Source organism: Cyanistes caeruleus, unplaced genomic scaffold, assembly GCF_971803275.1.
Source record: "Cyanistes caeruleus unplaced genomic scaffold, bCyaCae1.hap1.1 HAP1_SCAFFOLD_96, whole genome shotgun sequence".
NCBI classification, from domain to species: Eukaryota; Metazoa; Chordata; class Aves; order Passeriformes; family Paridae; genus Cyanistes; species Cyanistes caeruleus.
The window spans coordinates 141,245-166,044 of record NW_028255898.1 but is presented as its reverse complement, the minus strand read 5'-3'; the positions used below and the strand labels follow the sequence as shown (position 1 = coordinate 166,044).

General features: G+C 47.3%; 1 protein-coding gene across 2 annotated transcripts; it reads left to right on the top strand.

The window, feature by feature from the left end:
• Positions 1 to 1,952: 1,952 nt before the first annotated feature.
• LOC147646465 (maestro heat-like repeat-containing protein family member 7) lies at positions 1,953 to 7,925 on the top strand. Of its 2 annotated transcripts, none has more exons than XM_086873398.1 (16): positions 1,953 to 2,583; positions 2,683 to 2,838; positions 3,108 to 3,172; positions 3,282 to 3,434; positions 3,624 to 3,772; positions 4,077 to 4,224; positions 4,474 to 4,661; positions 4,751 to 4,888; positions 5,167 to 5,281; positions 5,453 to 5,590; positions 5,804 to 5,980; positions 6,117 to 6,272; positions 6,431 to 6,532; positions 6,756 to 6,858; positions 7,139 to 7,195; positions 7,486 to 7,925. In XM_086873398.1, exons 1-16 carry the CDS (start codon positions 2,460 to 2,462, stop codon positions 7,683 to 7,685), a joined length of 2,169 nt encoding a protein of 722 aa, XP_086729524.1. In that variant the 5' UTR covers positions 1,953 to 2,459; the 3' UTR covers positions 7,686 to 7,925. The 2 variants fall into 2 exon arrangements, with proteins under 2 accessions (XP_086729524.1, XP_086729525.1); XM_086873399.1 differs by having other exon boundaries at positions 1,994 to 2,583; positions 3,114 to 3,172.
• The last annotated feature ends 16,875 nt before the right edge of the window (positions 7,926 to 24,800 follow it).

Sequence of the window (24,800 nt, the reverse complement as noted above, 5' to 3'; positions counted from 1 at the left end):
GACCCAGCAGTCCTAATAAAGGAGCCAGAGTGTGGGTCCAGAGGCCAAATGGCCCTCCCAAGCCAGCTGAAGGAACAGCTCTGGGCAAAAACAACACTGTTTGAATCATGAGACCTGTGCAGGAACAATGGGAATATGTCCCTGCAGCCAAGTGTTCTCTGCCAGAACAAGTCGATGGGATGGGATATTGTTTTACAGACCCTGCCAGACCAAATCTCCCTGTTTGCCCCAACGGCCCCTTTGGAGAATGCTCAGATCCACAGGGCTCCATGTGAAGGCTGATGTGACCCTGAGGGACTTCCACACCAATTCCAGACAGGAGCCTGGCTGTCCCTCAGGGACTGGGACCCGGCACCTCTCCAGCCAAAGGGAAAAGGACCCCAGCAAGCCTTGTTAGCCACAGACAGCGCATTAAAGCTGAACAGCAAAGGACCTTGGAGACATTATTCTGGAATTCAAAAGGTGCCAGCTCCATGGACAACAGAATTATTGTTCCTAACGTGAATGAGGGTGAGGAAAAAGGATGAGTAAGCTTGTGATGGTAAAGCACAGAAATCCTTTCACATTGTGGCCTCCAGCTAGAACAGGGCTTGGTTTCTACCGGAAGGGAAAGCTCAGTCAATCCTGTAAAACTGATAATTGCATTCCTGTGTTCCACAGCACAGTTTTCTCTGAGTGTCCCTGCACTGGATTCGTTACGAGTCAGAGCCCATTGACAGAGTTTTGGCCACCCCACAGGGTGAGCCCTCCGAGGGAACCCCATTCCTCCCAACCTGAGCTGAGAACAAACCCAGCAATTAGTTACATTGAGTATTTTGGCTACTTTGATCTTTAAATTTTCAAAATAATTTTGATGACTAATGCCTTGATTAAACTTCAGAGGTGTTTCTGGCAAACAAAGATCCTGTCTGACTCTCAAGATACAACTTACAGGTGTTGGGGGTTAGGTGTCCTTTATTTTCTATTTAGTTCTGGCTTGCCTGTGGAATTTTTACTCATGACTTGCAGGGAAAACTTAACTGCGGGTACTTGGTGGGTGCTTGAGGAAAGATAAAGAGTTTGGCTGGGCCCAGGGGGGGAAGGGGGCAGGAAAAGGGGAGGGTGGGGACAGTTTGGTGGCTTCTTCAGCTTCGGAGAAGAACACTTTGGGTACAGAGCTGTTGTGGTGGGGAGAAGGGAATTTCGCCATCACCCAGATGGAGCTGCTGCTTCTTCTCCTTCTTCCCTCTTCATTGGTGGCCTCGCACCCCCTGTCCTGCCGGGACGTGTGGCAGTGCCAGCCACCGCCACGGAGCTGCTGATCCACCTCAGCCACTGGCCCGGGATCTCAGCTCATCCCTGCTGTTCCAGCTGAGTGCTCCTCAGAGCCCTGCAGGAGCACCAGCACTGACTGCCAACCCGAGGGGGTTTGTGAAACAAAGCCTCTCCTCCATCCTTTCCCGTCTCAGCCCAGAAAGCTGTCACAGGGTCCCTGGCTCTGTTTTCTTGCTAACGCTGTAGTTATTGTTGTTTGTTTGCCTGGTTATAAATATTAGTAAAAAACTGTCATTCCTATCCCCAGATCTCTGCCTGAGAGCCCCTTGATTTCAAGATTATCATAATTCGGAGGGAGGGGGGTCTACATTTTTCATTCCAAGGGAGGCTCCTGCCCTCCCTAGCAGACACCTGTCTCTCAACACCGAGACATTTCCATGAGTAAATTTTACAAAGTTTTCAATAAAATTCTTATTGATAAATTTGGCTCCATTTCATTTCTAACAAGCTGTTCCTAAAGATCCCGTCAGGCTGTCTTAGACACTTTGGGCAAGGGATTCCTTCCAAGCTGGGCCACTTGGGGGGGGATGGGGGCGGCCCCAGGGCGGAGGGCAGGGTGTGCAAGGCCCCTTTGTGACACGCTGCAGCACGGTCACCGTGGGATGGTGGCAACGGGAGCAGATGTCAAAGGGCCCTTTGTGACACGTGCTGCCATAGGAGCTGGCGGTGACAGGGCAACGCCACAGTGCTCGGTGCACGCGACGGGTCAGGACGCGCCAGAGCGGTGCTGTGAGGAGCCCCCGCACAGCGCACTCCTTTGTGTCGGACCTGGAGCTTTTCTGAAGCACTGTTCCTACAGGTGACCTCGAGGCCAGACCACAGGTCTTGCTGACCTGTGGCCTTGCTGAGCCTTCCTTCTTAAGGTTCTCTTGAGGGCAGACCGTGGGACTTGGTGACCCGGAGCTTTTCCGACGTGTCGCCCATCCCTGCAGTCTCTGCCCTTGAGACCAGACCACAATCCCTGTCGAGGAGCCTCCTGTCCTTGTGGCAGGAGCCCTCAAGACCCAAGTGCAGGACTCGCTGTCTTGCAATCTTGCCAGGACTTGAGTCTTGCAGGTGCCTTCCAGGCACGACTGCAGGACTTGTTGACTCCGAGCTTTTCCGAGCCATCTCTCCTGCAAGCAGCCATAAATCCAGTCACTGCCATGGAGCAGCGACCCCCAAAAGTGCCCAAGTTGGCCTGGCTTGAGGAGGAGGAAGAAGAAGGCTCTGGAGCTGTCCTGGCACAGGAGTCTGAAGAGGTGCAGGAGTTCCAGGCACCACAGGAGGGTGAGTTGCAGAGCTCGGCCTTAGGGCCAGTGCCTGTTGCCAGCTTGGCCCCATCCCATTCCATGCCATGCCATCCCCTGGTGCTGTTCCTATGGAAAGGATTGGAGAGTCTGGAAGAAGATACGGAGCAGCGACCCCCAAGAGTGCCCAAGCTGGCCTGGGTGGAGGAGGAAGAGGAAGAAGAGGAAGAAGGCCCTGGAGCTGCCCCAGCACCAGAGACCGAAGAGGTGCAGCAGTTGCAGCCGCTGGAGGAGGGTGAGTGGCAGAGCTGGGCCACAGGGCTGGTGCCTGCGGCCATCTTGGCCCCATCCCATCCCATTGCATCCCATCTCATCCCATCCCACACTGTCCTGTGGACACACACCCATGGACAGCACAAAAAAGGGGCTGGGGCTGCCCCCGCAGCAGTGGCCGTGCTGCATCCCCTGGGGCATCCCAGGACTGTCCCTGCCTGGGGAACGCAGGGCTGGGCTGTGCTCTCCGGCCTCTCCTGCAGCACCTCAGCTCTGGCTGCTCTTTGCCAGATGCAGCCATGGACGGCACACAAGAGCAGGACACCGCCCGTGGCCGCTTCCGCAGAGCAGCGCAGGTACCTGCAGCCATCCCCACCTGCGCTGGGCCTGCTGGCACTGCTCAGCCCAGCACCGCACTTGGAGCACTCCATGCAACTTCCCTGCCTTCCTGCCCTTCTCCTACAGTTTCTTTACCAATACATCAAGAGAATTGGCAAGGAAGACACCAGCTTGACTATGGACACTGAGGTCAAGACATCCTCAGAGGTCTTGGTAGAACAGAGCAGCGCTGCCCAGCTGGATCTGCTTGTAGAGACGGCTCTTTTCAATCCAGAGCAAGTAAGCAGCCTGTGGCCAGCCTTTGATCCTCCAGCAATTGCTTGGCTTTCCCAAGCCACGCCTGTTGCTCACTTGGAGCTTTTGAGCCCATGGCAGCGTGCTGGAAGAGAAGCACTTGTCTGGGGAAGAAGCTGGGCACGTTGCTGACTCCCTCTGCTAGCATTCCAAGTCTCCCTGTGCCTTCTCCAGGTGCCCGGCGTGGTGAGGTACATCCACCAGTGGCTCATGGCCAATGAGGCTGCTGAGCACAGGATGGACTGGGCCCTGATGCAAGTGGCCGAGGCAGAGCCCGATGATGTGGCCATCACTCTCCTGCGGGTGGCCCCAACGTGTGACAGGTATGGGGCCCAGCTGCCCCGAGGCCTCAGGGCTCCCCAGCCCATCACCCTGTACAGCCCGGCCCTGGGCTGTGAGCAACACAGACTTGCAGGGCCCTCTGGCTGCTCCCTTTGCCAGCCCTGCTACAAAGTCGGCCCCCGAGCCCGCTGCCGTGCTGCCAGCCTGCCCCTCAGGGGCCTGTCCCCACAGGGCTGGGCTGCCTGGCTGCTGCTGCCGCTCAGGGCCAGTGGGCACAGGCAGAGCTGGCGGCCAGCTCAGCTTCCCGCTGCTGCCCAGCCCACGGTGCTGTGTCTGACCCCGCAGAGCTGCTATGGCCATGTGGACGACCATCTTGCTCTCACCCTGGATTTCAGAGGAAGTGACACCGCTCCTCGTCAATGTGGTGGGGAGCTGGCCGCAGAAAAACCTGGGCACCTCTGATGGGGACAAGACGGCTGTCTTTTCCCTGACTGTGAGTTTCTGGAGCTGGCCTTTGCTCACCGCAAGGCCGGCCGCCTCTCCAGCAGCTCTGTTGCCTCCTTCCCCCACTGCATCTCCCTGCTTCAGGCACTGGCCACAAACCTGGCCTAGGGGCAGCTTTAGGGCCACCAGGCCCGCTGCTCCCCCTGCGTCTCCCCCGGCCTCTCCCTGCCACGCTCAGGCCCTGCCACACGGACGCCCCGGCACTGAGCGCTGTCTCGGGCTGCTTTGTCCTCTGCAGGCAACTCTGGTGATGTGGAAGATCCTCCAGGGGCCCTGTTGCCCACAGATCCTCACAGTCTATTTCCCCCGCCTCTTCGTGCATCTGCTCTTCCAAACGTACTTCAGTACTTTGTATATGACAGAGGACGTCCATACCTTCTGGAAGGAATGCCAGGAGCAACACGGCCTCTCCACCAGCCCCAACAGGTGCTCCATGCCACTCCTCCTGTCCCTGCCACTTCCCGAGCCTCGGAGCCAGCGCTCCCAGCGTCACCTGGGCTTTGCTGTGCACACAGGTTTGCAGTGCAGACCCTGAAGGCCCTGCTCTGCAGTCTCCACTTGGAGCATGTGGTGGTGGCAATGGAACGCAAGCGTGGCTGGGACACGCTGCTCTGTGCTGACACCCACCACTATGCCGTGGGTCTGCTGGCCAGGTGAGCCCCCCTTCTCCCCACTGCCTCTGACATTTGTGCCCCCTGCCCGGGATGCCCCCCACAGTCCCCGTGGCCATGGGCCTGAGGGCCTCGTCACCGAGGGATGGCCAAGGAGACTGCAAAAGGCTGTGAGAGGAGGGTGCCCAGGAGCAGCCACATCTCACGGGCCCACATCCCCTCACAGGGTGCTGGGGCAATAGGACAACTGTGTCCATCAGTCCTGGGAGAGGTTTTTCGCACCCTTGCTGAGACTCTTTGTGCCATTTTCTGCCTTCCAGGGTAATGCGCCGTGCATCCGCCCACTTGTGTAAAGGCATTTTAAGCTACCTGCTTGAGGTGCTCAGCAAACCGTTGCCACTCTGGGATGTCTCTGCCATGGCATTCCTTGTGGAGGTGAGTCTGATGGCCAGCACTACCTTGCTCAGCTCCCTGCCAGCCCTGTCCCCTTGCATAGCCACAGCTGCCTGCGACGGCACCCGCGCCCTGTGCTGCTGCCTGGGCCCAGCCCTGCGCACTTCCAGGCTCCTGCGGCCGGCTCCCCTCTCACTGCCCTGTGCCTTTCAGCTCCTAGATTGCCTGGACTTGAGTGACTGTGGTGACAGCCTAATGGACATCTTGTATAAGTACCTGTGGTACAATTCCACAGACATGCATCACCAGGTGCTCAGGGCTCTCCTCCTGCTAAGGGACCGTCCCTCCATGGTGAGAAGGGGGCAGCAGCTGAAGCCGTGTGGGCAGCATGAGGCTGGGCAATGCTGTCACTTGGCCTTGGCTGGCCTTTGCCTTGGGCGCTGAGGCAGCTCCTCCCAGCTCTCCTGCCTCCTGCTTCAGCTGCCCGAGTGCTTTGGGAAAGGGCTTTGGCCTCTGGGCCCTGCAGCAGCTGCCCGGGCTTTCACACCCTTGTGTTCTGCACAGGCCGAAAGAATTCAGAGCCTGACAGGAAGACTAGTGCACCTCCTGTGGGACTTGGACAGTGACGTGGCCAGGATGAGCATTGCTCTCCTGAGCTATATTTTCACGGATGAAGACACCCCAATATCCTGGCGCAGGGCCCTGCAGCTGGCTGAGCCGCTCCTGAAACTCCTGGACAATGTAAGGCTCTGTGCCCCAGCCACGGCCACTGCCTGCTGCCCGGACACTTTGTGCCCTGTGCATTTGCAGGCCTGCGCCAATGTGGGCCACAAGAAGCCAATGATGAGGTCATTTTTCCTTCCTTCCTTTCATACAGCCCCATAGCCAGGTGCAGCTGCTCTCCATGTCTCTCCTTCGAAGAGTGATGTCTTCGGCAGAAGAAGAAGGAAGAAAGCCCCTGAAGGAACGAGTGTACCAGAGCCTGCTCCCACTCTTTTTCCACTGCCAAGATGAGAATCGGCATGTGGCAGAGGTGAGGACTCCTGGGCTGCTGCTGCGCCTTGGCAGGGGGCTCAGCTGCCTCCTGCCCTGACGCGGGCTTGCAGGCTGCAGCCTCCTCCAGCCCTTGGCACTGGGACACTCCTGTGCCCTGGCTTGTGGGGCCATTTGCGGCTCTCTGCTGCTCCCCAGGCCTCTCGGACAACGCTCCTTCGCGCGGCTGGCTTTCTGAAGAGGCCAGACCTGGAAAAACCTGTGAGGAAGGAGAAACTGTGGAAGTTTGCCAAGCTCGTGGTAAGGGCAGTCTGCAAGTGCCAGCCAAAGGCTAGAGAAGCCCCCTGGCCCCGGTGCTCAGTGTGTGGGGCTGGCAGCTGTGCCCTTGCCCACTGCTGCACCCGGGGGCCGCACGGCTTCTCAGGGCTGGCCGGGCACGGGAGGCCGGGACTGGCCGCAGGCTGCAGCGCCCGGCCGAGGGGCAGAGCCCGCGCCAACCCTTCCCTCCTGCCGCTTTCTCCAGCTGGCCGACCACAGGATCCCCTTGGCCGAGCACCTGCGCCGGGCCCTGCAGTACCTGCAGGACCCACAGGAGACCCTGCGAGCGGCGGCCATCAGGGTCATCGGTGAGTCCCGAGCCCGGGCTCCCTCCCCGCCCCGCCGCAGCTCGGCCCCAGCCCCGGCTGCTGCGCCGGCAGCGGCACCCGGGCCCGGCGCCCTGGAGCCCCGGCTGCCCTCGGGGCTGCTGCTGCCGGCCTCTGGCAGCCGTGCCCTTGGGCTGAGTCAGGGTGCGGCAAGGGCCCGGGCTGATCCCTGCCGGGGCAGGAGGCCGTGTGGCCACAGGGCTGGCAGCGCCGCTGGCAGGGAGCTGTGCTGCTGGGACCCTGACAGGCTCTGTGTTCTCAGGGATGGCCGGGGAGCAGCTGAGGGGGCAGCACGCAGAGCTCCAGGTGTTGTGCAGAGGTGAGCCATGGCAGCGGGCTGACAGCGGTGGCTGTCGGGGGCAGCTGCAAGCCCTGGCCAGGCTGTGGAGGGCTCTGCTCCCTGTCCCGATGAGGGATGGCGTGGGCAGAGCACAGTGAGATTTCAGGGCCACGTGGGGCATTTGTGGCCAGCAGCTTTGGGCTGACCCCCTTGGTCCCTGCTCCCTCCTGGCCAAGGCAAGAGCCGGCTGGCATGGCCCTGGCAGGGGGCTCTCGCTGGGCCCCCACAGCTCTGGGGTGTGACCGTGGCTCTGTTCGTCTCTCTTGCAGCCCTCGAACGCCTGACGGAGGACAGAAGCGGTGCCGTGTCAGACCTGGCACTTGAGACGCTGTATGTCCTCCGGGCCATCCAGAGTGCCCGATATTCCATCCTGCAGAGGATGCAAGACCAAATCCTCAGGGCATGGAGGACACGGCCTCGTCTGTCGGGCTTGGGCTGGCTGCACTGCTGGAGATGTGCTCAGAGATGATTTGGGACGTTCTGTTTGCTGGGGCCACCTGGGCAAGCCAGGATTTTTAATTTCATAAGAATTGTTTTCTTCTGTTTTTTTCTTTTTAGTATGTAAATAATATAGGATATGTTAGGGCTGAGAGGCTCTATCTTCTGGGGCCACATGGGCCATCTGTTATTTTTTTTTTCATAGAGATTGTTCTTTTCTTCGTTTCGTTTCCATCTAGTATGTAAATAATATAGGATATGTTATAAACCACAAGAGTCCCAAGACCTTTCTTTTGCTGCCCAGGGTGTGAGGGGCATAGGGGAAGAGAGGGAAAAGGGTTCTTGTGTTCAGCAACCTGCCGGGGCATGCAGTGGTGCAGGGGAAATGGCCAGAAGCCCCTTGGCCTTTGGTGGTTGTGCTGAAGCCACAAGCCCTGTGGCAGGCAGGAAGCGCCATCTGTGTCCTGCTGCCCGTGTGTTGCTGCCGTGATGGCTGAGGAGCTGCTGGAGCTCCTGTGGGGCTGCGGCGCTGCTGCCGGGCCAGGCTGGGGGAGCCCCTGAGGGCACGGGGTGCTGGGCGGCCGTGAAGGGATGAGGGGCTGCAGAGGCCCAGACGGGACAAGGCAGTGGGAAGGCACGAGGGGGATATGTGAGGGAGTGGGTGGCAGGAGGTTCCAAGGGGACAGAAGGCCCTGGAGGAGCCGGGGTGGTGGGAAGCCCTGAGGAATTGGGTGTCAGAGGGCCATAAGCAGCCCCCGGGCAGCCGCCTGGTCCCTGACACCCGGCTGCTCCGGTGCTGCCCCAAAATGTCCCCCAGGCCTGCAGCAGAAGGCCTGGAGGCTGGGACACCACCCCAGCGGGAGGGTGGGGACAGCCCGAGGTGCCCAGGCTGGGCTGGCTGGGGACATGGAGGGCAGGGGGTGCTGCCAGGCCACGGCCACTGGGTGCCTCCAGGAAGGGGCAGTGGGCAGAGGCAGGGCTGGGGGCCAGCCCGGGCCCTCGCGGCTGCCCAGGCCACGCTGCTGTGACCGAGGCCCCCCTGACACAGAGCTCGGGGCCCACAGAGCTGCTTCCACCATGGGGAGGGTGGCGATGTCTCCTCCAGCAGGGCTGCCCAGTGGCTGCTGCCCAAGCGGCTCTGGAGCCCACAGAAACAGCAGCAGAGTGTGCCCAGGAACAGCAGCAGCCCCAACGTCGGCACCTGCGCACTGAGGCGTCCGCAGCAGCCCAGTGCCAAACAGGGGGAGGCTGTGGGCACAATTGCCTTTGCTTTGGCAAAAGGCTTCAGCAGAGTTGGCCACAATGGCTTTCTCTTCACTTGCAGCCTCACAGCAACACTTGCCAGCTTCAGCTGCAGCCTGTGCCCGTGACTGACTTGGATGGCCGTGCTTGAGGGCGAGCTCGCCTTCCACACTCAGGTGTCCCAAGGCAGTGGCATTGGCACCATCCTGAGTGAGAGAGAGAGAGAGAGAGAGAGAGAGAGAGAGAGAGTCTGATGGGGCAGCTGCCCTCCCTCTCATCTGTCCAGGCACCTTAAAGACACATGAAACCAAATCCTGGACTTGCTTGGAACAAAGGAAGAAGCAGCATGCGCTGAAAAAAAGCAGGGACTTACACGGCTCAGTTTTGCTCTCCACTTGGGCAATCCCAGAATCCCTGAGCACTTGGTGTTGCAAAGTAGCATCAACATCATCCAGTCTCCAGCCACCCTGCCATGGGCACAGGTGGTATGCAGGCACAAGGTGTCACTAGAACTGGGAGAACACTTTTCCATGTTGACCTTTTCCTCTCCTGGATTTCAAGCAAAGATGAAAGAATCATCTGGTGAATGACAGGTGAATAGTGTAGCTCGCAGAACTAGGAGTAGGAGTCTCCAGTGGCCCATGGTGTGTCCATTCAACCCTTGTTAGATTGTCCAGTTGGAGCTCAGCGCGGTGCAGCCCGGGCACTGGCACCAGGCTGGTCCATTTCAGCATCCCAAAGCCTTGGTGGCTCCCTGTGCACCCATTGTCTCCTGAATCCATTCTTGAATTCCCAGTTACTGCTGTGCCGGACATGAGAACACAGGAACAGCTTGTTTGGCTCATTCTTGCCTTTGCTGCTCCTGCCTAAGGGAATCATCAGGACTATATGCTGATGGAATGGGATCGCTGAACAGCAGGGACTTTGTCTGTAGTGTCTAAAACTAAAACCTTGTCTGACTGTTCAGACACTCTAAAATCCAGGGTGAGAATGACAGCTTTGGTATGGAAGAATCCTAGAAATCTTGACTTGTGATTTTTCTAGTCAAGGCTTTTAATTCCAATGTGGAAACTACAAAAATATTCAAACTTGTTTTCATTGGCAACCCCTTTGAAATGGCATCAGCAGAGCTCCAGGGGACAGGGTATGACAGTGGGGACAGTACTTGGCAGCTCATGGCTTCAGATGTGGGAGGTAAATATTTTGCCTAGGTACACATTTAAGTTCAAGTTTTCCCAGGGTTTGGATTGACTCGTCATTGCAGGTAACTTTAATCAATGCAAAAGGATGTAAAAGCAGAGTTTCTGGAGAATGTGCACTAGGGAGGAAATAGGGAGAAAACCTTGAACACAGCCAGCAGGCTCTGGAAAAATTTATAAAAGTTACAGTTAAAAACAGGTGTAGCTCTGTGACTGTTCAGGCAGGACTCTTTGTATCTGGAGGTGATCGTAAAACATTTTAAAATCTTAGGAAATTCGGGAACTCAGAAAGAAAGTTAGGCTTGACAAGCCCTGGGAAAAGTAGGCCCTGGAAATGTTAGGCCTTGTGCTTGCTAAAGATCATGTGAAACTGCACCTGTGTAATCAATATATGATAAATGATAGAATTGTTAGATGTGATTAGATATAATTATTGTTTAAAGAACATGAGGAACAATGTTAGGGGGTTGAGAGGGGAACACGAGAAATCCATGCTTGGGTAAAAACAATGCATACAGTAGAACAGTGTAAGCTTAATAATTAATATCTAAGTTGTATAACGATAGAGTATAAAACATGTTCAACTCAAAACCAAGATGGGTCCGATTTTGATCTCTGACACCCAGAGCTCTTCAATAAAGCACCTTCATATAATCATTCTGTGATGATGTGTGTTCCTGAATGCTAACAATTTCATCAGATTTTCCTGGAATTTTGTGGGATTTTGTGAAATTTTGTGGACATTTTTGGATATGTTGTGGATGTTGCTGGAATTTGGTAGAATTTTGAGAAGTTATAGGGAATGTTGTGGGATTTTTCTGGAATTTTTTGAGGCTTTTCCAGAATTTTGTGGGATATTGAGGAGATTTTGTGGAATGTTTCTGGAATTTTGTGGGATTTTTGTGGGATTTGGAGGAGACTTGAAGAATTTTGAGGGATTTTTCTTGGATTTAGTGGGAAATGGTGGAGATTTAGTAAGCTTTTGCAGGAAGTTATTTTTCTTAGTGACCCAACGACCCAACACCTGTGTGCTGCACTACGGTATTTTCTATCTAATCACCTCCTACTACCCAAAAACCCCTAGGAGAAGAACATGAAGAAGAAAGAAGAAGGACAAGAGAAAAAAACCCTAAATCCTCCATCTTGTCTCTTGTTCTCTAAACTACTTTTTCACCCCGTGATTTAGAAAACTTTCTAATCTACACACTCACACTTTTCCTATCTAACTTTAACATTTGTTTTCATGTATCACCATGAAAACATGCTCATGAATTTCGTATTATATGAAATTCAGTGTTTCTTTGAATCCTAGAACTAAGTATTAAAAACAAGGGGACACACTCAGACTCCAACATGTTATCTACCTTTGACTGATCCAAGGAGCTATTAATCATAATGCTGCCTTAATTAATAGGATTAGTCACCCAAGTCTCAGGCTAGATAGTGAAGACACAGGCAAGCAGCTTAGCAGAAGGTTTTCTAGGAACATAAAGAAGGAATCCAGGACATTGTCCTGTATTTTCCTTTAAAACAGCTCTGAGAAATCCCCAGGATACTCATGTTAGGAGAAAAGTCCTACATGATTTACATGACCCTGCTGAGCTTCCGAGATCAGGCGGGATCGGGCGCTCTCAGGGCGCTCTGGCCGTAGGCGCTGCTTCCCCTCTCAGGAGCGCTCACCTTCCTGCCGTGCCCCGCAGCCTCACCAACACAGCCCAGACACGCAGAGCACACAGCCCGGCCACCAGGGCTGCCTATGGCCACAGCGGACTCGGAGCCACAGCCAGCAGCACACAGGCCACACAAAGCACAAAACCCACACCAGGCCAGGCACACAAGGCACACAAAGCACACCAGCCACCTGTGCCCACAAGCTCCTGCCCCTCGCCAAGGCTGCCCAAGGAAAACAAGGCACCTGCCGGGACCTGTGCTACTGTTCAAAGTTATTAGTCTCTGCCATATAACAGGAATAGATGGTCCAAAATTAAATGGCCTCAATGTCACCAGGAGTTCTTCACACAGTGCAGGTGTGACATTTGAAAGCAGACAGACTACAGTCCTTTTTTTCTGTGTAACTTCTGGCTGCAAGTCTGTGGCCATAGGGAGATGCCACAATGTGTCATTTAAAAATCATCATTTTTAAAAGCCCAAACAACCAACCACAGCTTCATCTTTCTTGGAGGACTTCATCAGTTTATTCCATAACAGGAGCACAATCTAACCAAGAGAACACAGAACTGTCATTCCAAATACATGGGCTATGCCCCTTCCACTTGGGCTAAGGGGCTGGATTTCCATCAGTGACCACAAGCCAGGACTTTCAACAGTGTTTGCTGCCTTTTTCTCTAAGGCATCATTTGGGATATTTTATGGCCTTTAATTAAATGCAAAAAAATGCTACCTTTTCAAATACTTTGTAAAGAACTGAAAAGACAAACTTTCCACAGCCAAACAAAAATAGTGTGTATGTCTCTAGATGCATATATGGAGGTGGAAAAAGACAAGAGGATAGAAGGTAAGAAAAAATAGGATTTTTTCTTAATAGGATTTTTCTTAAAATAGGATTTTTCGTCTGGGATTGGGGGGAGGAGAGGAGGGAGGGGCAGGAATGGGACAGTGCTCCAGGGTCTGTGGCAAACAGTAAAGAAAAATATGTAGAGGTGTCAGAGAAGTAGAGGTGTCAGAAAATTAAAGGTGTCTCCAATAACATAACTATTTGAATTTTAAGATGGAGTGTCTGTAGGCAGCTAAGTAGGGAGATGACAAGGATGGGAGTGTGAAAGAGTTAAGGATCAAAGGAATTGCTCGGGATGGATCTATCTGTGAATAGCACTAACACAAGTTTGCTGCCATTTTAAGCACCAAGTGCTCCACTCAGCCATACTTTGAGATCAAGTTCCTGTAAAAGTATATATTTAAGTTACGTATGAGGGCATTTCTTCACACAGGAACAATTTGAGCTATTCCTGCAAAGGCAGGCAGCTCAATATTTGAGATATAGAGTGGTTCTGCAAGGAGATCTGTTTTCTTAGACTGATGGACTTGGAATACAAATATGAGTCCGATGTTTCTTGTGACACCCATGTCTGGAAGTTTACAGTAACCCTGAGGTGATGGCCCTGCTTCAAATTCATGCATTATGTCAATGAAGAACTGTGCACGGACTGGAAAAGCTGCTTAGCCGTATTTTCCCAGGAGACTGAGCTGTGTGAAATCATCTAAGATGAGTGTTTCATGGGGCTTTCCATTTCTGTTCCTGTTGGGAAGGCAGATTGCCTCAGTGAGCTGAGCAGTGAGTCATGAAGGTCACACAACAAAAAAAAGTGGAAAAAACTATTTCAGTTGGAAGAGTCCTACACCAGTCATAGAATGACAGAATCATAGAATGGCTTGGGTTGGAAGGGACTTTGAAGATCATCTAGTTCCAATCACGCTGCCACGGGCAGGGACACCTTCCTCTAGAGCAGGTTACTCCAAGCCTTGTCCAGCCTGCTCTTGAACACTTTCAGGCACGGAGCACCCACGGCTTCTCTGGGCAACCTGTTCCAGTGCCTCACCAGCCTCACCCTAAAGAATTTCTAACATTTCATCTAAATGTACTTTCTTTTGGTTTCAAGCCATTTCCCCTTATCCTATCACTACATGTCCTTTAAAAGTCTCTCCAGCTTTCTTGGAGCCCCCCTTTAAGGTGCTTTAAGGTTGCCCCAGAGCCTTCTGTTCTCCAGGCTGAACAAACCAAACTCTCTCAGCTTGTCATCGTAGGAGAGGTATTCCAGCCCTCTGATCCTATCCATGGTCTCCAGCAGTCCCATGGCCTCCTTCAGCTGCTTGAATCAATTCAGGGCTGAGCAAAATGTTAAGAATGTTATTCAGCTCATTGTCCAAGTACCTCTCAAACAGACAGGCTTGGAACCATCAATCATCTCTTTAGGAAGCCTGTTAGGAAGTGTTTGACCCATGTCTATTGATAAAAATGCTTGCTAAACCTCATCTAGCTCAGTTTGGAACCATTCCCATCTGTCTTATCACTGGATACCGGGGAGAAGAGATCAGCACCTTGCCTTCCTCAGGTGTTTGGAGAGAGCAAAGAGTTTGCTGCTCAGCCTCATTTCCCCCAGCTGCCAGCACTGCTGGGTAATTCCCCCTTTTGACCAATTAATGATGCTGTGTTTCATTTGCCCCAGCATGACGTTCCCTGGGGGCACACTGCTGACTCCTCTTTAGCCAACACCCCCAGATCCTTTTCTGTAGGGCTGCTCTCCCCCCACTTCTGTCCAAACCTATACTTGTGTCCAGCTTGACTTTTTTTCTTAGTGTTGACCTCTACAATTCTGCATCACCAGCAGACTCTGCTGATTATGTCCTCACATGCTTCTGCTAAATTTATTTGGCCCATCTCAGCTTTTATCCGTGTATCTACTTGTCCAAATTAGAGGATACATATGAAAATATTTCCCAGCATTGTTTGTGCATTTCTCACGGTCAAGTACATACATTGCTTTGAATGGAAGAAGTATTTCAATAGGTGAATGAAAACTATCAGCATTATACAAGGCAAGGTAGAAATGCAAATTAGAGGGAGAAGTTGGTTTTAAAGACACAAGCGATTAGGGCCAGTCACATCGGTTAGTTTTGATTGCAAGGCCACAACTTAGACCTAGTGCTTGGGATTTTCCACAGAAGCATTCAGTCTGGCTTTGATGACATTGAGTTATGAGGCATCTACTCTTTTCTTCATGTTTTGATTTACTGGCCATTCACTCCACATTACAAAAAAAAAAAAAAAAAAAAAAGTTTGATAAGTATTTTCTCCTGAATTTTTGTATCTTTTGTACCCATAGTATTGTTTGCTGCTAGATGAAAGAGTTATTTCATATCCTGTACTTTTACCCTGAGAAGGCAGTTAGAAACTATGATCAAATAACCCCTCAGTCCTCTTTTGGATAAGTACATTGATCTCTAAAAGATCTATTTAAAGAGTAAAACTGGTGGGGGAGAGGGCAATGCTCATTTTACTTGCATGCTCCTGTAATTACTGATGCCATGGGAAAGATATTTATTACAACAATATGTCTGGAACTGTACAACATATAGAGAAATGTGTGCTCTCCAAATTTACTTGGATTATCTCAAGGTTTTTCCTAAGACTGCATTTATCGTGCATTGCCTTGACTGTCAATGCATCATTGCTTTTATGTTCTTAGAGGAGCAGGAATGAAGACACTCTGAAATGGTATTAGAATTCCAACCTGGATTTCTTCCAGTGCTGTTCAGCATAAGTAATTGAAACCCAATATTGTATCTTTATATACTCTGGAGCATTTCTTCCAAGGAGCAAATTTCTACTCACTTACTGTTGTGTAGGTTATAAATGACATTCTGCATTTCTTCAGATCCATTCTTTTAGCCTGGGATTAAGATTTTCTGAGGTGGAACAAGCCCTTTGGAGTTGGGATCGAGCCCTTTTGGGGTCAAATGGAGCTGTTTTGCGTGGGATTGAGTTGTTCTGAGGTGACAGATGGATCCCTCCTGGCTTTTGGAGTGCAAAGAGATGGAGATGAGAAGCAAACTGTGGCCAAAGGAGAAGGATAAGCAGCCAGGTGTATTGCCAAGGTGGATCCCAGGGAATGTGCCCAAGGTGGCTCCTCCAGTGAGGGATGGAGCTGCAGCAGCGCATGAAGCTCTTCCCGCACTCGGGGCACTCGCAGGGCTTCCCTTCCGTTGGTGTCGGGTCAAGTGAGAGCTCTGTGAGAAGCTCTTCCCACACTGGGAACACTCGTGGGGCCTCTCCCCGCTGTGGATGCGCCGCTGCTTGACCAGGTTGCTGTTGTGCTTGAAGCCCTTCCCGCAGTCGGGGCAGCGGAAAGGCCTCTCATCCCTGTGAATCCGATAGTGACGGAAGAGAATGGATCTGTTGGGAAACCTCTTCCCACACTGAGAACACTCGGAGATCCCTGTTCTGCTCTGGGAGCGCTCCTGGTGTTGATCCCAGTCCCTGTGCTGCCCTCGCTCTCAGTCTCGGAGCAGTCCCGGGGCACTCCCGGAGCCGATTCCGGTCCCGGTGTCGATCTCAATGGCGCAGCGGTGCCGGTCCCGGTCTCAGTCCCGGTCCCGGAGCGGTGCCGCTCTCGGTGCCGGTGCCGGATTCAGTCCCAGTCTCAGGCCCGCTCTAGGCCTCAGTCTCGGTCTCGGTCTCCATCTGGGTCTCGCTCCCAGTCCCGGTGCCGCTGGAACCGAGCCCTTTTCGGGTGATTTCAGGTCCCTTTTGGGCGTTTCAGGCCACTTTGGCTGATGTTGGGGCCCTTTGGGTGATTTGAGGCAAAACCAGCGACTTTCAGGGTGGACCTTGCACCCATTTGGGAGATCCCAGGGTGATTTTAGGCCATTTGGAGTGGGTTTGACACCGCTTTGGGCATTTTTATGCCCTGGTGGTTGCACTTGGGACTCCTTGGGATGATTTTAACCCCATTTGGCTGATGTTAGGCCAAACTATGCGGATTTAGCGCGCAGTTTAGGTCCCTTTATATGATTTTGCTTTTCTCCTTTGTTTATTGAAATTTCAGCAGTTTTAACACTTTTTTTCCCAGCTTTTTTATCAAAATCTTCATAAAAATTGCCCCAATTGTTCTCAAAATCCTACAAAATTCCAGAAAAACTCCACAAAATTCCACAAAAATCCCACAAAACCTACTGAAATGCCCACAAAATTCCAGAAAAATACCATCAAATTCACCAAACAGATTCAAAATCCTGAAAATTCCAGAAATATCTCACAAAATAATAGAAATATCCCACAAAAATCCCTAAAGTTTTTAAATATCCCACAAAATTCTTTAAAAAATTCACAAAATTCCACAAAACCCCCAGAAATTACAGAAAAATCTGATGCAATTACACAAAATTCCACTAAATTCCAAAAATATCTCAAAAATCTAATTTGAAAAAACTCCAGAAATATTCCAGAAAAAAATCCAGTGAAACACCACAAAATTCTTCACGTTTTCTCAACATACACAAAATTCAAGAAAAATCCCAGGAAATTGCACAAAAATACAAAAAATTCCCTGAAACTTCTCAAACCCCAACCAAATTCCAGAAACATTTGATAAAATCTCCACAAATTCCAAAAAAATTTAAGAAAAAACCCACAAAATCCCCTAAATTTTTTTCAAAACCCCACCAAATTCCTGCAAGATCTCACAAAATCACCACCAATTTCCGAAAAACCCAGGAAAAATCCCTCACAATTTTCCGACTCTCCTCCAAATCCCAGAAAAATCCCACAAAATTCCAGAAACATCCCAAAAAAACTCCTCAATATCACAGAAAATTCTAGAGAAAGCCCACAAAATTGCAGAAAAATGCCACAAAATTCCCTAAATCTTCTCCAAACATTACAAAATTCCAGCGACGCCTCACAAAATCTCCACCAATTTCCTCAAAATCTAAGAAAAATCCCTCAAAATTCGTCAAGTCTCCTCCAAATCCCAAAAAATTCAAGAGAAATCGTCAAAATTCCAGGAATTGCCAGAAAATTCCCTAAATCTTCTCAAAACCCAACCAAATTCCTGCAACATCCCACAAAATCTCCACAAATGTCCACAAAATTCAAGAAAAATCCCACAAAAATCACTAAATTTCCTCAATATTCCACAAAATTCCACAGACATCTCACAAAATCTCCACAAATGTCCCACAAAATCTAAGAAAATTCCCTCAAAATTCTTCAAGTCTCCTCCAAATCTCACAGAATTCGAGAGAAATCCTCAAAATCCCAGGAAAATGCTACAAAATTCCTTGAATCTTCTCAAAACCTGACCAAACTCCAGCCACATCCCACAAAATGTCCACAAATTGCCACAAAATTCAAGAAAAATACCACAAAATTCTTCAAGTCTCCTCAAAATCCCACAAACATCTCACAAAATCCCACAAAATTGCAGAAAAATCTCAAAAATTCCCCAAATTTACTCAAAACCCAACCATATTCCTGCAATATCCCACAAAATCTCCACAAATGTCTAGAAAATCTAAAAAAATTCCCCCATAATTCGTCAAGTCTCCTCAAAATCCCACAAACATCCCACAAAATCCCACAAAATCTCCTCAATATCCCACAAAATTCTAGAGAAATTCCACAAAATTCCAGCAACATCCCACAAAATTCCCTAAATCTTCTCAAAACCCAACCAAATCCCTGCAACATCTCACAAAATCTCCAACAATTTCCAAAAAAAACTAAGAAAAATCCCCCAAAATTCTTCAAGTCTCCTCCAAATCCCACAAAAATCCCACAAAATTCCAGAAACATCCCACAAAATCTCCTCAATATCACAGAAAATTCTAGAGAAATTCCACAAAATTGCAGAAAAACGCCACAAAATTCCCTAAATCTTCTCCAAACATTACAAAATTCCAGAGACGTCTCACAAAACCTCCACCAATTTTCACATTATCAAAGAAAAATCCCACAAAATTCTGGAAAAGCCCCACACAATTCCCTAAATCTTCTCAAAACCCAACCAAATTCCTGCAATATCCCACAAAATCTCCACAAATGTCTAGAAAATCTAAAAAAATTCCCCCACAATTCTTCAAGTCTCCTCAAAATCCCACAAACATCCCACAAAATCCCACAAAATCTCCTCAATATCCCACAAAATTCTAGAGAAATTCCACAAAATTCCCGCAACATCCCACAAAATTCCCTGAGTCTTCTCAAAACCCAACCAAATTCCTGCAACATCTCACAAAATCTCCACCAATTTCCACAAAATCTCCACAAAAATCCCACAAAATTCTTCAAGTCTCCTCCAAATCCTAGAAAAATCCCACAAAATTCCAGAAACATCCCACAAAATCTCCTCAATATCACAGAAAATTCTAGAGAAATTCCACAAAATTGCAGAAAAATGCCACAAAATTCCCTAAATCTTCTCCAAACATTACAAAATTCCAGAGACGTCTCACAAAACCTCCACCAATTTTCACATTATCAAAGAAAAATCCCACAAAATTCTGGAAAAGCCCCACACAATTCCCTAAATCTTCTGAAAACCTTACCAAATTCCTGTAACATCCCACAAAATGTCCACGAATGTCCACATAATTCAAGAAAAATCCCACAAAATTAACTAAATGTCCTCAATATCCCACAAAATTCCAGAAACATCTCACAAAATCTAAACAAATTTCCACAAAATTCAAGAAAACTCCCACAAAATTCTTGAAAGCCCCTCAAAATTCTGGAAAATCCTCACAAAATTCCCTAAATCTTCTCCAAACATTACAAAATTCCAAAGACATCTCACAAAATCCCCACAAATTTCCACCAAATCTAAGAAAATTCCCTCAAAATTCTTCAAGTCTCCTCCAGATTCCAAGAAATTCAAGAGAAATCCTCAAAATTCCAGGAAAATGTTACAAAATTCCTTCAATCTTCTCAAAATCCTACCAAACTCCAGCAACATCCCACAAAATCTCCAACAATTTCCGCAAAATCTAGGAAAAATCCCTCAAAATTCTTCAAGTCTCCTCCAAATTCCACAAACATCCCACAAACATCCCACAAAATCTCCTCAATATCCCACAAAATTCTAGAGAAATTCCACAAAATTCCAGGAAAAATCCCACAAAATTCCCTGAATCTTCTCAAAACACAACCAAATTCCTGCATCATCCTACAAAATCTCCACAAATGTCCACAAAATTCAAGAAAAATCCCTCAAAAATCACTAAATTTCCTCAATATCCCACAAAATTCCACAGACATCTCACAAAATCTCCACAAATGTCCCACAAAATCTAAGAAAAATCCCTCAAAATTCTTCAAGTCTTCTCCAAATCTCACAGAATTTGAGAGAAATCCTCAAAATTCCAGGAAAATGCTACAAAATTCCTTGAATCATCTGAAAACCTGACCAAACTCCAGCCACATCCCACAAAATGTCCACAAATTGCCACAAAATTCAAGAAAAATACCTCAAAATTCCCTCAATCTTCTCAAAATCCCACAAACATCTCACAAAATCTCCTCAATATCCCACAAAATTCTAGAGAAATTCCACAAAATTCCAGGAAAAATCCCACAAAATTCCCTCAATCTTCTCAAAACACAACCAAATTCCTGCACCATCTCACAAAATCTCCAACAATTTCCAGAAAAATCTAAGAAAAATCCCTCAAAATTCTTCAAGTCTCCTCCAAATCGCACAAAATTCTGGAAAAGCCCCACACAATTCTCTAAATCTTCTCAAATTTCTACCAAATTCCTGCAACATCTCACAAAATCTCCACAAATGTCCACAAAATTCAAGAAAAATCCCACTAAAATCACAAAATTTCCTCAATATCCCACAAAATTCCAGAACCATCTCACAAAAATCTCAACAAATTGCCACAAAATTCAAGAAAACTCCCACAAAATTCGTGAAAGCCTCTCAAAATTCCAGAAAAATCCCACACAATTCCCACAATCTTCCCAAAACATTACAAAATACCAGACATCTCAAAAAATCTCCACACATTTCCACAAAATCTATGAAAATTCCCTCAAAATTCTTCAGGTCTCCACCAATTTCCACAAAATTCAAGAAAACTGCCACAAAATTCTTGAACAGCTCCTCAAAATTCTAAAAAAAACCCACAAAATTCCCTAAACCTTCTCCAAACATTACAAAACTCCACAGACATCTCACAAAATGTCTACAAATTTCCACCAAATCTAAGAAAATTCCCTCAAAATTCTTCAAGTCTCCTCAAAATCCCACAAACATCCCACAAAATGTCCACGAATGTCCACATCATTCAAGAAAAATCCCACAAAATTAACTAAATTTCCTCAATATCCCACAAAATTCCAGAACCATCTCACAAAAATCTCAACAAATTTCCACAAAATTCAAGAAAACTCCCACAAAATTCTTGAAAGCCCCTCAAAATTCTGGAAAATCCTCACAAAATTCCCTAAATCTTCTCCAAACATTACAAAATTCCAAAGACATCTCACAAAATCCCCACAAATTTCCACCAAATCTAAGAAAATTCCCTCAAAATTCTTCAAGTCTCCTCCAGATTCCAAGAAATTCAAGAGAAATCCTCAAAATTCCAGGAAAATGCTACAAAATTCCTTCAATCTTCTCAAAACCTGACCAGACTCCAGCCACATCCCACAAAATCTCCAACAATTTCCACAAAATCTAGGAAAAATCCCTCAAAATTCTTCAAGTCTCCTCCAAATTCCACAAACATCCCACAAACATCCCACAAAATCTCCTCAATATCCCACAAAATTCTAGAGAAATTCCACAAAATTCCAGGAAAAATCCCACAAAATTCCCTGAATCTTCTCAAAACATTACAAAATTCCACAGACATCTCACAAAATGTCTACAAATTTCCACAAAATCTAAGAAAATTCCCTCAAAATTCTTCAAGTCTCCTCGAAATCCCACAAAATTCAAGAGAAATCCTCAAAATTCCAGGAAAATGTTACAAAATTCCTTGAATCTTCTCAAAACCCTACCAAACTCCAGCCACATCCCACAAAATGTCCACAAATTGCCATAAAATTCAAGAAAATTCCCTCAAAATTCTTCAAGTCTCCTCGAAATCCCACAAAATTCAAGAGAAATCCTCAAAATTCCAGGAAAATGTTACAAAATTCCTTGGATATTCTCAAAACCCTACCAAACTTCAGCCACATCCCACAAAATCTCCACAAATGTCCACAAAATTCAAGAAAAATCCCACAAAATTCTTCAAGTCTCCTCAAAATCCCACAAACATCCCACAAAATCCCACAAAATTGCAGAAAAATCTCAAAAATTCCCCAAATTTACTCAAAACCCAACCATATTTCTGCAATATCCCACAAAATCTCCACAAATGTCTAGAAAATCTAAAAAAATTCCCCCATAATTCGTCAAGTCTCCTCAAAATCCCACAAACATCCCACAAAATCTCCTCAATATCCCACAAAATTCTAGAGAAATTCCACAAAATTCCAGCAACATCCCACAAAATTCCCTGAATCTTCTCAAAACCCAACCAAATTCCTGCAACATCTCACAAAATCTCCACCAATTTCCAAAAAAATCTAGGAAAAATCCCATAAATTCTTCAACTCTCCACCAAATCCCACAAAAATCCCACAAAATTCCAGAAACATCCCACAAAATCTCCTCAATATCAAAGAAAATTTTGGAAAAGCCCCACAGAATTACGGAAAAATGCCACAAACTTCCCTAAATCTTCTCAAAACATTACAAAATTCCAGAGACGTCCCACAAACTCTCCACCAATTTCCATATTATCTAAGAAAAATCCCTCAAAATTCTTCAAGTCTCCTCAAAATCCCACAAAATTCTGGAAAAGCCCCACACAATTCCCTCAATCTTCTCAAATTTCTACCAAATTCCTGCCACATCTCACAAAATCTCCACAAATGTCCACAAAATTCAAGAAAAATCCCTCAAAAATCATTAAATTTCCGCAATATCCCACAAAATTCCAGAACCATCTCACAAAATCTCCACAAATGTCCACAAAATTCAAGAAAAATCCCACAAAATTCTTCAAGTCTCCTCAAAATCCCACAAACATCCCACAAAATCCCACAAAATTGCAGAAAAATCTCAAAAATTCCCCAAATTTACTCAAAACCCAACCATATTTCTGCAATATCCCACAAAATCTCCACAAATGTCTAGAAAATCTAAAAAAATTCCCCCATAATTCGTCAAGTCTCCTCAAAATCCCACAAACATCCCACAAAATCTCCTCAATATCCCACAAAATTCTAGAGAAATTCCACAAAATTCCAGCAACATCCCACAAAATTCCCTGAATCTTCTCAAAACCCAACCAAATTCCTGCAACATCTCACAAAATCTCCACCAATTTCCAAAAAAATCTAGGAAAAATCCCATAAATTCTTCAACTCTCCACCAAATCCCACAAAAATCCCACAAAATTCCAGAAACATCCCACAAAATCTCCTCAATATCAAAGAAAATTTTGGAAAAGCCCCACAGAATTACGGAAAAATGCCACAAACTTCCCTAAATCTTCTCAAAACATTACAAAATTCCAGAGACGTCCCACAAACTCTCCACCAATTTCCATATTATCTAAGAAAAATCCCTCAAAATTCTTCAAGTCTCCTCAAAATCCCACAAAATTCTGGAAAAGCCCCACACAATTCCCTCAATCTTCTCAAATTTCTACCAAATTCCTGCCACATCTCACAAAATCTCCACAAATGTCCACAAAATTCAAGAAAAATCCCTCAAAAATCATTAAATTTCCGCAATATCCCACAAAATTCCAGAACCATCTCACAAAATCTCAACAAATTTCCACAAAATTCAAGAAAACTCCCACAAAATTCTTGAAAGCCTCTCAAAATTCCAGAAAAATCCCACACAATTCCCACAATCTTCTCAAAACATTACAAAATTCCAGACATCTCAAAAAATCTCCACACATGTCCACAAAATCTACGAAAATTCCCTCAAAATTCTTCAGGTCTCCACCAATTTCCATAAAATTCAAGAAAACTGCCACAAAATTCTTCAAAAGCTCCTCAAAATTCTAAAAAAATCCCACAAAATTCCCTAAACCTTCTCCAAACATTACAAAATTCCACAGACATCTCACAAAATGTCCACAGATTTCCATAAAATCTAAGAAAATTCCCTCAAAATTCTTCAAGTCTCCTCCAAATTCCAAGAAATTCAAGAGAAATCCTCAAAATTCCAGGAAAATGTTACAAAATTCTTTCAATCTTCTCAAAACCTGACCAAACTCCAGCCACATCCCACAAAATGTCCACAAATTGCCACAAAATTCAAGAAAAATCCCACAAAATACTTCATGTCTCATCAAAATTCCACAAACATCCCACAACATCCCAAAAAATTGCAGAAAAATCTCAAAAAATTCCACAAATTTACTCAAAACCCAACCATATTCCTGCAATATCCCACAAAATCTCCACAAATGTCCAGAAAATCTAAAAAAATTCCCCCATAATTCGTCAAGTCTCCTCAAAATCCCACAAACATCCCACAAAGTCCCACAAAATCTCCTCAATATCCCACAAAATTCTAGAGAAATTCCACAAAATTCCAGCAACATCCCACAAAATTCCCTAAATCTTCTCAAAACACAACCAAATCCCTGCAACATCTCACAAAATCTCCAACAATTTCCAAAAAAAACTAAGAAAAATCCCCCAAAATTCTTCAAGTCTCCTCAAAATCCCACAAACTTCCCACACAATTCCAGAAAAATCCCACAAAATTCTCTAAATTTTCTCAAAACCTGACCAAACTCCAGCCACATCCCACAAAATCTCCAACAATTTCCACAAAATCTAGGAAAAATCCCTCAAAATTCTTCAAGTCTCCTCCAAATCCCACAAAATTCTGGAAAAGCCACACACAATTCCCTAAATCTTCTCAAAACCCAACCAAATTCCTGCAACATCCCACAAAATCTACACGAATGTCCACAGAAATGCCAAAAAAATCCCCAAATTTCTTCAATATCCCACAAATTTCCAGAACCATCTCACAAAATCTCAACAAATTTCCACAAAATTCAAGAAAACTCCCACAAAATTCTTGAAAGCCCCTCAAAATTCTGGAAAATCCTCACAAAATTCCCTAAATCTTCTCCAAACATTGCAAAATTCCAAAGAC

Coding starts and splice junctions, on each gene's coding strand:
- LOC147646465 (XM_086873398.1), top strand. CDS start 2,460: ATGGAGCAGCGACCCCCAAAAGTGCCCAAGTTGGCCTGGCTTGAGGAG. Junction 2,584..2,682: donor GTTCCAGGCACCACAGGAGG/GTGAGTTGCAGA, acceptor TCCTATGGAAAG/GATTGGAGAGTCTGGAAGAA. Junction 5,591..5,803: donor TAAGGGACCGTCCCTCCATG/GTGAGAAGGGGG, acceptor TGTTCTGCACAG/GCCGAAAGAATTCAGAGCCT.